General features: G+C 53.6%; 4 protein-coding genes across 4 annotated transcripts; 2 read left to right on the forward strand and 2 right to left on the reverse strand.

Moving 5' to 3' along the window:
* The first annotated feature begins 70 nt into the window (after positions 1 to 70).
* On the forward strand, positions 71 to 789 carry K489DRAFT_156518 (uncharacterized protein). Its single transcript, XM_033599265.1, has one exon. The coding sequence runs from the start codon at positions 271 to 273 to the stop codon at positions 688 to 690; it is 420 nt and encodes a 139-aa protein (XP_033462429.1). The 5' UTR covers positions 71 to 270; the 3' UTR covers positions 691 to 789.
* A 196-nt stretch (positions 790 to 985) lies between these two features.
* On the reverse strand, positions 986 to 2,809 carry K489DRAFT_156521 (Nucleotidylyl transferase). The gene has a single exon (XM_033599266.1). It carries the CDS (start codon positions 2,658 to 2,660, stop codon positions 1,083 to 1,085), a length of 1,578 nt encoding a protein of 525 aa, XP_033462430.1. The 5' UTR covers positions 2,661 to 2,809; the 3' UTR covers positions 986 to 1,082.
* Positions 2,810 to 3,077: 268 nt separating this feature from the next.
* Positions 3,078 to 7,159, forward strand: K489DRAFT_377943 (chromatin remodelling complex ATPase chain ISW1). The gene is made up of 2 exons (XM_033604278.1): positions 3,078 to 6,507; positions 6,592 to 7,159. The coding sequence occupies exons 1-2, from the start codon at positions 3,328 to 3,330 to the stop codon at positions 6,706 to 6,708; spliced, it is 3,297 nt and encodes a 1,098-aa protein (XP_033462431.1). The 5' UTR covers positions 3,078 to 3,327; the 3' UTR covers positions 6,709 to 7,159.
* Positions 7,160 to 8,575: 1,416 nt separating this feature from the next.
* Positions 8,576 to 11,722, reverse strand: K489DRAFT_314202 (Rho GTPase activation protein; the record flags this gene model as incomplete). Its single annotated transcript, XM_033600994.1, has 4 exons — positions 8,576 to 8,930; positions 8,970 to 9,189; positions 9,250 to 11,124; positions 11,215 to 11,722. Coding segments are annotated over 4 exons (2,958 nt in total), but the record flags the coding sequence as incomplete, so codon positions are not given.
* Between the last annotated feature and the right edge of the window lie 1,764 nt (positions 11,723 to 13,486).

Here is a 13,486-nt window from a genome sequence, read left to right on the forward strand (position 1 = left end):
CCTGGCTCTCCTCCGTTCGATGTTCAATGCAGCAGACGCGGACAGTCGTACCAACATTACACGATGCACAACATGTATAAAGTAATGTGGGATAATGATAGAGCATTCAAAGGCATCTCATCAAATCTTGGGCTCCCGCCACCAATCTGATGCGCTGTTGTTAACCGCATCTGTCTGGTGCTCCATCTAGGGCAAGTAGGGCATGTAATCAAATTCGCCTCGTCTTGCTTTCCCTGAAGATCTTACCCCAAGATCGCGGCGACGTCATGAATGAATACACGCCTCCGCATCCACCACCACCACCACTACCACCACCACGACCACAGCACGGCTTGTATGCGCCCAACCTTACAACATCACCCGCGTAAACATCACGCGAGCCAAGCATTCCTCAGTATGAAATCTCCTCCGGGCCAGACTCATCCTCGATGCGATACCGCATCAGGCAAAGAAATCCGTCCGGGTTCTGATGTCTGCGCGTCACGGTTCACATCAACAATACGGGCAGGCCCACACGCGGAACAGCACCGCCATGCTCATCAGCATCATCTCCGCAGGCACACGTGTCTGTGTATACAGGGAATATCATCACGACGGAACAGCGATGCCGCCTTTCCCGCACTCTCAAGGACTCACTACTTACGTGCTACAGTACTGTATCTATCCCCTCCAGTGGCGATCGCTGTGTAATATATCTGTGTCAAAAGTGGTTCGCCATCGAAGCTCAGCCTTGCGGGCCCCGGCGGACAGCTCCTCACCTTGTGCTGCTGCGGATGCCAAGGGATGGGAGATCTTTACTCTATCTGATCGCCGAGATCTGGACATGGCATATCTTCTCCGGCACGTGGTCGGGAAATGTACGGCGAAATTGCATAGAGAGGATTGGTAATGTACTGTGCTCTGCTGTGGTCGCATGCGATGGTGGCTTGGGGAAGACCTCCCTTTGCTCTCTACGTGGCTGTGATGTTCCTCCCGATGAGGTGCCGTGTCCTGCTACACGTTACTCGGATTCACGACGAGCAGGGCATGATGGAATACACCACAAGGGATCAGTGTGGACATCCCATTTGATTCCTTTTCCTCTACGGATCCTGTGTAGGTGTCTCGGGCCCTGTCGGACCGGGCGCGGTCTGCTCGGCCTCGGTCTGACCGGCATCAGTCCGCTGTCGCAGAGCCAGCCTTTCTTTCTCCTTCGCTGCAAGCTTCTCGGCCAGTTTCGCGGCCTTGCGCTCTCCCTTCGTGCCCCTGCCATCCTCTCTAGCCGCCGGCTTCTCATCGCCGGCACTCCCCTTCTCCGCCAACGGGGCGGACTTCGCTTGGGTCGGGTTCGGATTTCCTTTGTACTCCAATAGCCGGGGCCGAGTGAACTCCCGCATGGTCTCGTATGTGACCTTCTGGCGTCTCTCCTGGAACGCGCTGACGAAGGCCTGGAGCTCTTGAATGCAACGGGCCTTCATCTCCCCCGTGAGCATCTCCCCGCTTCGGTATTTCTGCGCGATTCCTTCCAACTCTGCATCATCCTCCAAGAAATATGAGAGGTAGGTATACGCGACATCGACATCGGGATTGCCTCCGTGTTTGCGATGTTCTTCGAGGGACTCTCTTCCTCCTGAGAAGGCGTGGCGGTTGATCTTGTTTTTGATCTGTGCGGGCGTGTCGGACATGAAAATCGCCGAGTTCTCATCGGATGCGCTCATCTTGCCTCCGGGTCCTTGCAAGGCCGTGAGAAACTTGGAGAGGATCAGACATGTCTTGGGATGCGGGTCCGTCATCCGTTCGCAGCGATCTCTCAGTACGCGGAAATATGGCTCCTGGTCGATGGCGCACGGAATGAGGGTGGGGATCTTGGATAACGCCTTGTGCCGTCGTTTCGCCGCTTGGTCGAACTCTGGTGGACGGTAATCCTTGTAGCCGAACAGATCGGGATACGATGAGGGGAATGCTGCAACACATTGCTTGGCGCCATAGGCGATCAACCCAATGTTGGTGCTCTCGCCGAATCCAAAGGCCCCTGTGGCTTGATTGAGCGTCACCAACGATTCGAACTCGGAAGTGTTCCAATAGAAGTGGCCTCCAAGATACTCGTAGTCGGTATAAATGAATGTCTTCTTCGGATCGAAACCCAGGGCAATGATATCTTTCATGTTCTCGTGTGCAAAGGCAAGGAAGTCTTCCAGTGCCTTACCCTTGGGTTGCGTCCCTTTGTTCTTATTGCGTGTGTGCAAATACTTCTCATCATCAGTCAACATGATGACCAACGGCACATCGAATAGTTCTTGTAATTCCTTGGTGAACAGAAATGGGACGGTGTGTCCGAGATGCATGCTCCCACTGGAGGGTCCTCGACCCGTGTAGAGCATAAAAGTGCCATGCTTCTCGTACGCGTCCAGAATCTTGTCGAAGTCCCGATGTGAGAAAAACAACTTTCTCCTCATCAACCGATGTGCGGGCTTTCCTGTCACTTGCTCGAATCGTTTGAGGTGCTCTTCTGTGAGCGGTTGCACGCCGAATTCCTGGATCAAACGATCATAATCGATTGCTTTGACGTTTCCGTGCTCATCGACTCCTCCTGAAACATTGTAAGGATCAATTTGTTGTTGTTCGTTTTTCTTATCCTCATTGGCAGCAGGCGGGGCATCGACGACTGCTAGATCCGCCATTTCGATGTGGAAACCTGGAGATCTCAATTGTACACACGATTTTGTGTTCTCATGCAGTCAACGCTATATCACGAGTCGAGTTTATCTTTTGTAGTCACATCAACGTGCCGTTGTCTGAGAGTGTCGTGTGTTCGATCATTCAATTCTACCTGACTCATGAATTTATTGCTACACTGAGGCCTGCCTGCCCCTCCAAAGCCACTATTGGTGATAATAATCGCCGAACATTTTCTCGGGGGTGCCCTCCGCAGACAAGTGCTAGGGTTCTGAAGCCTCAGGCCCAAGTGGTTCATGGCGACACGCCTTTGATTGGCTAAACGCGTCATATTCCTGACGGGCCGTCTGCGCGCGCCGCGAGCTTGAATGAATCGCGCGGCAGATATTATGTATGTTCCTTAAGTTAATGAATGAGCCGAAGTCCTTTCTTGGAATGAACTCCCCACACACGTCTGCCTGCGTTCTCTTCCAACAACTTCACCATCTCGCAGTTAAAGCGCAATCGCTAACTGCAACGGACTTTTGTACAGTCGCGGATTCTTCGCTATCTCGGTGAACGAGCTGAAGACGCGTCCGAAAGATAATTGGCCGGCAGTCGAGCCATTGCCAGCTGCTGAGCGCGACTTCTTCCTTTGCGTGTGAGTTTCACGATCGCAATCACATCACCACCATGAGCACATCAAATGCTCTCGGCGCAGGCGACGCAAGCCTACCGGACAACATGGACATCGACACTCCAGATTACACAGATTCCGAGTCGAACCCAACCGGGACTGTCAACAGTATTGCTGGGGATGCATCAAATCCGGATGGTCGTAAACGAAGATGGGAAGGCAATGCACTGCGGAAAAGCATCATTGGCAAAAAGCATGATCGCTTGGGAGAAAGCAAAGAGGATGATTCAATCCGACGGTTTCGATACCTGTTAGGCTTGACTGACCTGTTTCGTCACTTTATTGACACGAATCCCAACCCCAAAATTCGCGACATCATGGCCGAGATCGACCGTCAAGACCAGGGGGAGGAGACCACAGCTGCTGGAAATAAAAGAAAAGGCGGTGCGGGAGGAGAGAGGCGGAGACGTACAGAGAAAGAAGAAGACGCGGATCTCATTCGACAGGGCAAACAAGAAGGCGAACAGGCACAGACAATCTTCCGGGAAAGCCCAAGCTATATCCAAGGTCAAATGCGAGACTACCAGGTGGCTGGTCTCAATTGGCTGATCAGTCTTCATGAGAATGGTATTTCAGGCATTCTCGCTGATGAAATGGGTTTGGGGAAGACCTTACAAACCATTTCTTTCATTGGATATCTGCGATTCGTTCAAGAAATCACCGGTCCTCATCTCGTGGTCGTGCCCAAGTCAACACTTGACAACTGGAAGCGCGAGTTTGCCAGATGGATTCCGGAGATCAACGTGCTTGTGCTTCAGGGTGCAAAGGAAGAACGTCACCAGCTGATCAACGAGCGGTTGGTGGACGAAAAATTTGACGTCTGCATCACGTCGTATGAGATGATCCTTCGGGAAAAGAGCCATCTCAAGAAGTTCGCATGGGAATACATCATCATTGACGAGGCACATCGTATCAAGAACGAAGAATCGTCGCTCGCACAGATTATTCGAATATTCAACTCGCGTAATCGCTTGCTCATCACCGGAACACCATTACAAAACAATCTGCACGAACTGTGGGCTCTGCTGAATTTCCTGCTGCCTGATGTCTTTGGTGATGCCGAGGCATTTGATCAGTGGTTTAGTGCTCAGGATGCGGATCAGGATACTGTCGTTTCACAATTGCACCGCGTCTTACGACCTTTCCTGCTTCGTCGTGTCAAGGCCGATGTCGAAAAGAGTCTGCTACCGAAGAAGGAGATCAACCTCTACGTTGGCATGAGCGACATGCAAATCAAATGGTACAAGAACATCCTGGAAAAGGATATCGATGCTGTCAACGGCGCCAACGGCAAGAAGGAGAGCAAGACTCGGTTGTTGAACATTGTCATGCAATTGCGAAAGTGCTGCAACCATCCATACCTGTTCGATGGTGCCGAGCCGGGACCGCCATACACGACCGATGAACATCTCATTGACAACTCTGCCAAAATGGTCATGCTCGATAACCTGCTTAAGCGCATGAAAGCCCAAGGGAGTCGTGTGCTGATTTTCTCTCAAATGTCTCGCGTGTTGGATATCATGGAGGATTACTCGGTATTCCGCGGCTACCAGTACTGCCGTATTGATGGTTCCACGGCGCATGAGGACCGCATTGCAGCCATTGACGATTACAACAAAGAGGGTTCCGAGAAGTTCTTGTTCTTGCTCACAACTCGTGCCGGTGGTCTGGGTATCAATTTGACCACAGCCGACATTGTGGTTCTTTTTGATTCCGATTGGAACCCACAGGCCGATTTGCAAGCCATGGATCGTGCCCATCGAATCGGTCAGAAGAAACAGGTCATGGTTTTCCGTTTTGTCACAGAGAACGCCATTGAAGAAAAGGTGCTGGAGCGTGCAGCTCAGAAACTTCGTCTTGATCAACTAGTCATTCAACAAGGTCGCGCTCAGCAGCAGGCCAAGCAGAACTCTTCCAAGGATGAATTGCTCGGCATGATTCAGCATGGAGCAGAGACAATCTTCGAAGCCAAAGAGGGCACCAAAGTGACGGACCTCTCAGATGGTGGTTTTGATGAGATCCTCAAGCGAAGTGAGGAGCGCACCAAAGAGATGAATTCGAAGTACGAGAAACTTGGTCTAGATGACTTACAAAAGTTCACCTCCGAGGCCGGTGCAGCGTATGAGTGGAACGGTGAGAGTTTCATCAACAAGAAGAAAGAGATTGGTCTCAGCTGGATCAATCCAGCCAAACGTGAGCGTAAGGAGCAATCCTATTCAATGGACAAGTACTACCGAAACGCGCTCATGACTGGTGGACCTCGGCCGGACCCCAAGCCCAAAGTTCCACGAGCTCCTCGACAGATGGCCATGCACGATTACCAATTCTTCTCTCCTAGGCTCGGTGATCTGCAGGAGAGGGAGACTGCATGGTTCAGAAAGGAGAACGGTATCAAAGCACCGTTGGCAGATGGAGATGAGGATACCCTCGAGCAACGCCAGCAGGACCAAGAATTAGAGCAGAGTACCATTGATCAGGCCGAGCCCTTGACTGAAGAAGAGATCGCAGAGAAGGAGCAGCTTGGCGAAGGTGGTTTTGGCGAGTGGAACAAACGTGACTTCCAACAATTCATCAACGGCAGCGCCAAATACGGCCGAAATGACTACGAAGGCATCGCGACTGAAGTTGATTCGAAGGATGCCAAAGAAGTCAAGGAATACGCCAAGGTATTCTGGAAACGCTACAAGGAGATTGCAAACCATGAAAAGCACATCGCGGCCATCAAGGATGGCGAGCAGAAAGCCGCTCGGGTCATCGAGCAGCGCGATTTGCTCAAGAAGAAAATGGCCATGTACCGGGTCCCTCTGCAACAATTGAAGCTCAACTACACCGTCAGCACCACGAACAAGAAGGTCTATACTGAAGAGGAAGACCGTTTCCTGCTGGTCATGCTCAACAAACACGGCCTCGACACGGAAGGCCTGTACGAGAAGATCCGCGACGAAATCCGTGAGAGCCCACTCTTCCGCTTCGACTGGTTCTTCCTCTCGCGTACCCCTCAGGAACTCAGTCGACGTGGTGCGACTCTCATCACTACTGTCACACGTGAAATGGAAGGCGGCAAAGAGAACGGCAAGGAGAACGGCAAACGCGCACACGAGGAGGAGGAAGAGGAAGAGGAAGACAAGGACGGAGCTGCGAAAAAGAAAGGCCGCGTTTCTATCGGAACCGCAAAGGTGAGATGATTTTCCTTTCTCCTCAGATCATGGCACACTTGGCGCTTAATGAACAAAACCACTGACATGTCTCTCCCGGTACAGAACAAGGCCGTGAATGGCGTCAAGGGCACCCCCAATGGCAACTCTCGCGCCGCGAGCGTCGATACCAATGCTTCGGGCGGTGGCGGCAAGGCGAAGGGCAAGAAAGGCAAGAAATGAGCCTCTCACGCCTGAGGACCCAACTTTTCCGTTTTCTCCGGAACAGGATTATTTTTTCTTCAGGGCAAGGGATTTTTCCAGGGGAACAGGCGGTGTTTTCCCTCAAGCGGAGAGGAGAGAGGCACTAATTAATCCTCCGGAATCGTGAGGAATGGCCCTATTTGCAAGTGCAAGCCTCATTGTCAGCGTTGCATCAAGTACGATTGTTTTTTTCTTCGATGTCATCATTTTATGACAACAATCGTCTGTGGGAACAGAGATCATTTCTCAGTGTTCGGGTCGTCATCAAACGTTGATCTTTCCTTCTGCACTCTCTCGAGCTTCGATCCGCATCTGTGTAGATAAATGGATGTGCTGCTAGCGAAAATACCGATTTGGGCACAACCTTTTCGATGACGGCGTGCCTTCATCATCCATGAGATTTGAGAGTTCTTGCCTTTCTCTTTCCATACACATACATTTTTTCGTCTACAGAGCTGCGTTCCCTTCCTAATGCACACATTTACATACATCATGAGGTATAAATATGTTGTAGATAGAGTGGCGCAGCGCCTTCCGAGCAGGCACGCTGCTGCTGCTGCTGAGTGTCGGGCAACAACCAGAACTCGTCTCCCAAAAGAGCGGGCTGCATGCCTTGGAAGCGAACATCATATCCGGCAATAAACATCGCTGAGAGAGACGAAATCACCAGATTCCTTTCACCATGCCTCCCACTTTCAGCACCGCCACCATCGCAAAGATGCCAAAGAGCCAGTGCCATGCCGAAACATACCGTCGTCGGAAAATCAAAAGAAAACCCCCCCGCAAGATCCTAAACATCATCGTTCGGTCATCAATCGTCGTCATGCATCGTCAATAAAAAAGTAAAAAAAAATAAAAGCCGTAAGGCCGGAGTAACATCCATCGCAGCATGACCACCCGAGAATCGATCAAAAAGTCAAAGGCACTGCTTTCCATTAACCTCTCCCAGGACCTAATAGCCAACGCCGTTCTCCTTCTCCTTCTCCGCGGCTGCTGCTGCCGCCGCCGCCGCCGCAGCGGCCTCCTTCTCCTTTTTCTTCTTGAAACCCGGGACGAGTTTTCCGACGAGGATTTTGCCTCCGTTGCTGCCTCCTCCGCTGGAGCCGTTCGCTCCGGAAGCGTTCTTCTGTGCGGATTTGGCTAGTTCGCGTACGCGCGCCGCTTCGACGGATTGTTGGATTTCCAGCCGGGCGGCCTCGCGACGTTCGCGGTGGCGGATCTCGCGCTCGTAGGAGGGCAGCGCGGTGGGGGCGGCCGTGTTGTGGTGGGAGGAGCTGCCGGGCTCAGTGTCGCTGCTGACGGCGCTGCTGAGGTTGCTGACACTTGCGGCGGCGCTGTGACCTGGAGAGGTGGAGGATTTGACGAGCGGATAAGGGCGTTGGAGTGGAGGTGCGGATGCGGGAGGGAGGGGAGGCTGATTGGAGGAGCCGTTGAGGAGGGAGGTGGCGGTGATGGTGCTGCGGTTGAAGATGCTACTGCTGTAGAAGGTATTGCTGCTCGGGGTTGCGGTGGCGGCGGAAGAGCTGGGGCGTGTGCTGTGGGCGCTGCGATCATTGTACCGCGAAGCAGACTCCATGATGGAAGGTGCAGCGGAGCGCGGAGGTGTCGGACTATAGTGACGAGAGGACAGCGAAGGTCGCTGTTGAGTCGATGGTCTCTGCTGCTGTTGTTGTTCGTCATCCGTGGAGGTGTTGGCGCCACTGGCAGCATTATCATCCATCTGACTGCGCAGCTGAGCGATGGTGGCTGCAACGGCAGGTGTAGCGCCCTTGGGAATGATCGATGGGTCGTTGGCAATCTTGTTCGCCAAGAGCTCAAACAGATCACGATTATCGGCAAGTGCGGTGCGATGAAGCTGCTCGATGACCTCCTCAAAGTTGTAGCTTGGGGCGCTCTCCGGCCGTTCGGCACGTTCGGCACGGGCAAGACATTCCTGCGTGCGTGCACTCAGGCTCTCACACAGTTCGTTGAAAGTGACAAAGGACTCGTCCGAAGCAGCAATCGCATTAAGGATGTCCGCGTGGGATCGCGTTGGAATCGCAATCAGCTCGGTGGGTCGCGATAATGCTTCCACGGACTCAAGCCACAATTGAATCAGCTCGGCATACGAGCGCGCTTGGTCGACGAGATACGGCAGACTCGGGAAGCCCTCTCGGCTGCTAGGCGGAAGGCGCTGCATGATAGTCGTGGGTGTATTGTAGCTCATCGAACGTTCCACGCTGACCAGATCGGCGGGGTACATCGGCGGTGAAGTGGGCGAGCTTGGATGTGAGGTGGCGGATTCGGGCAGATGGCAGACCTCGTCAACAAATCGTTTGAATCCATCGCGATGCTGAACAATAAAGGCATTCATCGGCTCCATCCACGGTTCTTTGGCCCCGAAGGTGGCCATGTTGGCCATGGTCTGGAGGGATTTGGCGATGAGGGTCAGCGTTCGACGGGTGCGAGGTTTGAGGTCCCCTGCGTAGATTTTCTTTAGCCTCCAGATACCTTCGTCTGCAATAAGGATTCGGCGCCCACCTTTCATGAGTCCAAAGAGGTTGGGGTTGAGCACGGCTGGGACAAAGAATCGGAGGAATAAGAAGCCCGAGATACTGCTGTACTGTACCGTCCGCAGGTGGTCCCCATAGCGATCCTCAGCGCAGTGCCGGATGTGACGGAAGATCAGGCGGAGCTCCACGGGACAACGACTGCTCGCGGACATGATAGCTCGCCAGACATCCTGTGTGGCAAGCAAGAGGCGGCCCCAGTTGGTCGAAACTTCCGAAGGCGACACGCGACTGGGGTCTACTTCGCAGTCGAGGTCTTTGATGACGATGTCGAATAGAGTCTCGGTGAGAGATGCGTCAAGCCATTCCTTCCCGATCCGACGCATGTGGGTGTCGAGGGCACGTGTTAGGAGTGTGTTGCCCCGGAAGAGCAAGTTGGCCTCAAGAGTGGCCGTCTTGTTGAGGTCGCGGACAATTGCTTCCCGCTCGCTAGCACCAGAGTAGCTACCAATGGGCGCTTCGTTGGCGGCGTCAGATCCGGCGCGCTTGACATATCGGAGACGAGTGATGGGCGTTTCCTTGTTGATTCCGTCAATCTCTTCTTCAATCAGAGACATGATCCAATCGGTGGCCTTGCCAGAAGCTTGAAAGATGTCTAATAAGCAATCACATAAGCGTTTGGTCTCACTCGGGATGAGATCAGCCATGTGAATTGTTAGACTATTCTCGAAGCGGTGTAGAATTTCCGCAAGAGGACGATAGTCGCGCGCCATCAGGACGATGCCCTCTTGGGGACGCGCGTTGATGAGCACATCGCCAACCTTTTGGCCTTGTGCGTTGAATGCCGGCCACCATCGGTCGACAGTGTGATCGCCCTCCAGCTCATCGAGGTGGATCTCAACCTTGCCACAAAGTACATCGAATCCCAGGCTGGCCACAACACCTTGCGACTCGGTGTACGTCTCCGGCATCTGGCGCACATCGCGCTCTCTTGCTAGTACTGGCTCCGGTGGTCGGCGCCGCAAAGTAACGCTGGCACTTCCGAGAACTGGCGGCAGGTCCTGAAACTCGAAATTCTCCAGCCATAACGGATGTATTGTGTCGTACTTGACGACGGTCTTACCACGAGTCTCTCCGTCAAGGAGCACTTCAGCGTAGTAGCCGTGTTTATCAGCATTGTTGTACGCTTGATTCTTCCCTACTCCACTCGCGACGAGGCTATCCACGCCTACTGTGGGTGAGGCCATTTTCGCCTCGATGATCCGAATATTGAGGCTGCGTTCCATTCGAAAGGCGTAGGACGTGCTGGTGGCAATCATGTTCTCCAAATCTCGATTCATGTCTAACCCGCTGCTGTCTAATCCTTGTGGGCCTTCGAGTCGCGGTCCGTAAATCGAAGGCATGGTGAAGGCGCGCAAGAGTACAAACCAGACCTCGTATAAGACACGACTTTCGAGGCTTAGCAGGATCGGCCGGTTGAGGTTAGACGGACCACTTGTGTAGCTGGATGTGTATTGTGGGTAGATGGCAATGCAATGATCCGTCTCAAGAACACTCGAGTCCAAGCGTTGAATGGCACATCGACTGAGTTGGCTGAGCTGTACAAGCGAAATAAGCGAATCTCCTCCATCAGCATGAAGCTTGAGCTCGCCATTCTCTCTCAATTGACCGCTGACTCTTCGCCAGCGGCGGGTGCTCGCCGCCTGCATCATGTAATTCCCAGATCGACCCGATGAGCCGTGACCGAGCGAGGTTGTTGAACTGTTTCCGAAGCCCACGGAGGTCTCCCAATAGATCATCTTTCCGATCTTGATCACTGGGTTCTCCTTTGGCACTGTGGCCGCTAGAGATCTGCGACGGTCGCTGCGATTGCTCCCTGCACGCGAGCGGGTATTCGTCGCAGATGCTCTTCGTTGATGATGTAGGGCGTCGTTAGTGGCTGCATTGGATGATATACTCATTTCTGATCCTGGTCGGGGATCAACTCCAGCAGAACTAGGTTGAGGGGTAACGTCAAGCGATTGCCAATGAGCGAGCGCCGCATACCATGCATCGAACTCCTGCTGTGTGGCTGGTTTGACGTGAACCTCTTCAGTCTGATCAGCCGATCGCACTTCAATCAATAGCTCCTCGTTCTCTACACTGTATTGCGTGGTCGCTCCAAACAGATTGGAAATAAGTGTCTGATGTGGTCCCGCTGTGCCAGACTCGAACATCAGGCGTCCAGCATTGTGGTTGATATAACAGTAACAAGATGTCCAAGGGCTCTGCGCGTCGCGCCGCAATTCTATCGCCCCTCCCATCTTCCCACTCAATGTCTTCATCAAGTGACCGATGCGCCTTTGCATGGCTACTGGAAGCGTTGCAATGTCGTCAACAGCGGCATATGATAGAGGAGAGCCTGATCGCCGGCCGGTGACATCGGCGCCTCCTTGCGATGGAGTGCGAGTTGCGCTCCCTCGAGATGGCGAGGACACGCGCTTTGCCCGTGGAGTCGCGACCATGTGCGAGTCCTCCGTATGAGAGACAGAGGCTGATGACGTGTGCACACTCGCTCCGCGTCCTCGCAGGACCCGCATGCCTGGTGAAGATCCACGTCGTCGCTCCTCCATCGTTTTGGTGCGTGGACGGCTAGCTGGCGGCGTGCTGCTGACGGGTGACGGCAATGGTTCGGCGTCGTATTCCTCGGGCGTCGCACGAGTCCGCTGTTGACCAAGACTCAGTCGGCGACTCAAGAAGGATGAGGCGGCATTGGCGTCATTGGATTTCCCATTACGGCTGCTCGGTGGACTCGATCGAGGCTCCTTGCTGGAGCTACGTTCCTTCAGAAATCGACGAGTCTTGGATGACCCTCGTGGGCTGCTGGTAGCCTTTGAAGCGGACGCGAGTTCGTTGTGTCGAGGAGTAAACGGGCGCGACGAGCCTGACTCTTCGCGCGTCGTTGCTGGTCGTTGATTCTCACCCTCTGGACTGACTGCTCGTACTGTGGAGAATGTGGTGCTGCGACTGCTTTGATGCCGCAGTGGAGGGCCAGGCCGCTGATCATCCGACGGCAGCGAGGTCTGTCGGGGACGATCACTCACTTCCGCTTGCTGCGGCTTCGAAGACGACGCCTTCTGCTGCATCAGCCATTCATCATACGCAGAGGGATCCTTGCGCTGTTGACTCCGCCCCGGCCAGCGACTCTTCTTCTCTTTCTCGACTGCGACGATTTCAGGCTCATACAACGACCGCCTTCGCAGCGAGTTTGTGTTGCTCATGGCGGCTCCGCCAATGCGCTAAACGAAACACGCAATCCCGCTCTTGTCTCTCCCGCCGATGTTGCTGCTCGCGCGGATAGTGGGGACGACCGAGAGCGACTGTCAACGGCTTTGGTGTCCTGAACTGTCCAATGAGTGTAAAAGATTCGGCTACCTGCAACGCATGTCGATTCTGAGGGAGTGCGACAGGTGCCGTTGCAGCATGCGCAACGCGGTGCGATGTTGCGACTCGTGGAACGGTTGTCGCTTTTGGTGAGGAAGCACCGACAGAATGATGACAGCGAGTACCGCCGTGCAAGTACCTAGAAAAGATACAAAGAGGAAACGTTCCCAGGACAAGTCCTGAGACCCCTCTAATGCTGTCAATGAGTGAGGTCCACAAGCGGACAGCCGAATGTCACCAGGTGGTGGAAGCTGGTGGTAGTACGTGGTGGTACAGTACGTCGAACAGGTTTGTGTGCAGTGCAGTACAGCATTTACCTGGAAGAGAATGATGGTGGGAGTAGGTGATAATAGCCGTGCGGAGGGTATGCGATAGTAACGAAACTACCGACTAGCTCGAGGTGATAAGTAGCAAGTGTGTAGTCGGGTCAAGTGGGTAGTGAATGCCACCAGTGCGAAAACGGGAGTTGTGGCGGATATCGAAATCGAATACGGAAGAGCAGGAGATGGAGACGATTCTCTTCTGGGCTGTCCCTACGCAGCCCGAGGACAGGACAATACTTTGACTTTACTGGGTTGTTGTAGCGCTGCTCTTTGTGCTGTGTGTGTATACGGTACCGGATGTTGTGTACAGTAGTATATGGACAAACCTACGGGTCTGGACGCTTCGACACTCCCCATACTCTTCTCCCTCCAACTCGAATCTCACCGTTACCATCTCTGGGCCGAGAAATTGAGCGTGAGAAAGAATTTGGTTTATGCCGAGGGCCAATGCCCATGTGTAACAATGGTAGTGGTGACTATGGTGGTGGTGTGTGTGGAACAGAGGGAGGGCGGAAAAGACGA

This window comes from Dissoconium aciculare (genome assembly GCF_010015565.1).
Source record: "Dissoconium aciculare CBS 342.82 unplaced genomic scaffold K489scaffold_3, whole genome shotgun sequence".
In the NCBI taxonomy this organism is placed as follows: Eukaryota; Fungi; Ascomycota; class Dothideomycetes; order Mycosphaerellales; family Dissoconiaceae; genus Dissoconium; species Dissoconium aciculare.

What these genes read in the sequence shown, in the direction of transcription:
- K489DRAFT_156518 (XM_033599265.1), top strand. Translation starts at nt 271, where the DNA reads ATGAATACACGCCTCCGCATCCACCACCACCACCACTACCACCACCAC.
- K489DRAFT_156521 (XM_033599266.1), bottom strand. Translation starts at nt 2,660, where the DNA reads ATGGCGGATCTAGCAGTCGTCGATGCCCCGCCTGCTGCCAATGAGGAT.
- K489DRAFT_377943 (XM_033604278.1), top strand. Translation starts at nt 3,328, where the DNA reads ATGAGCACATCAAATGCTCTCGGCGCAGGCGACGCAAGCCTACCGGAC. An exon ending in TTTCTATCGGAACCGCAAAG is followed by an intron (nt 6,508 to 6,591) that starts GTGAGATGATTT and finishes CTCCCGGTACAG; the next exon opens with AACAAGGCCGTGAATGGCGT.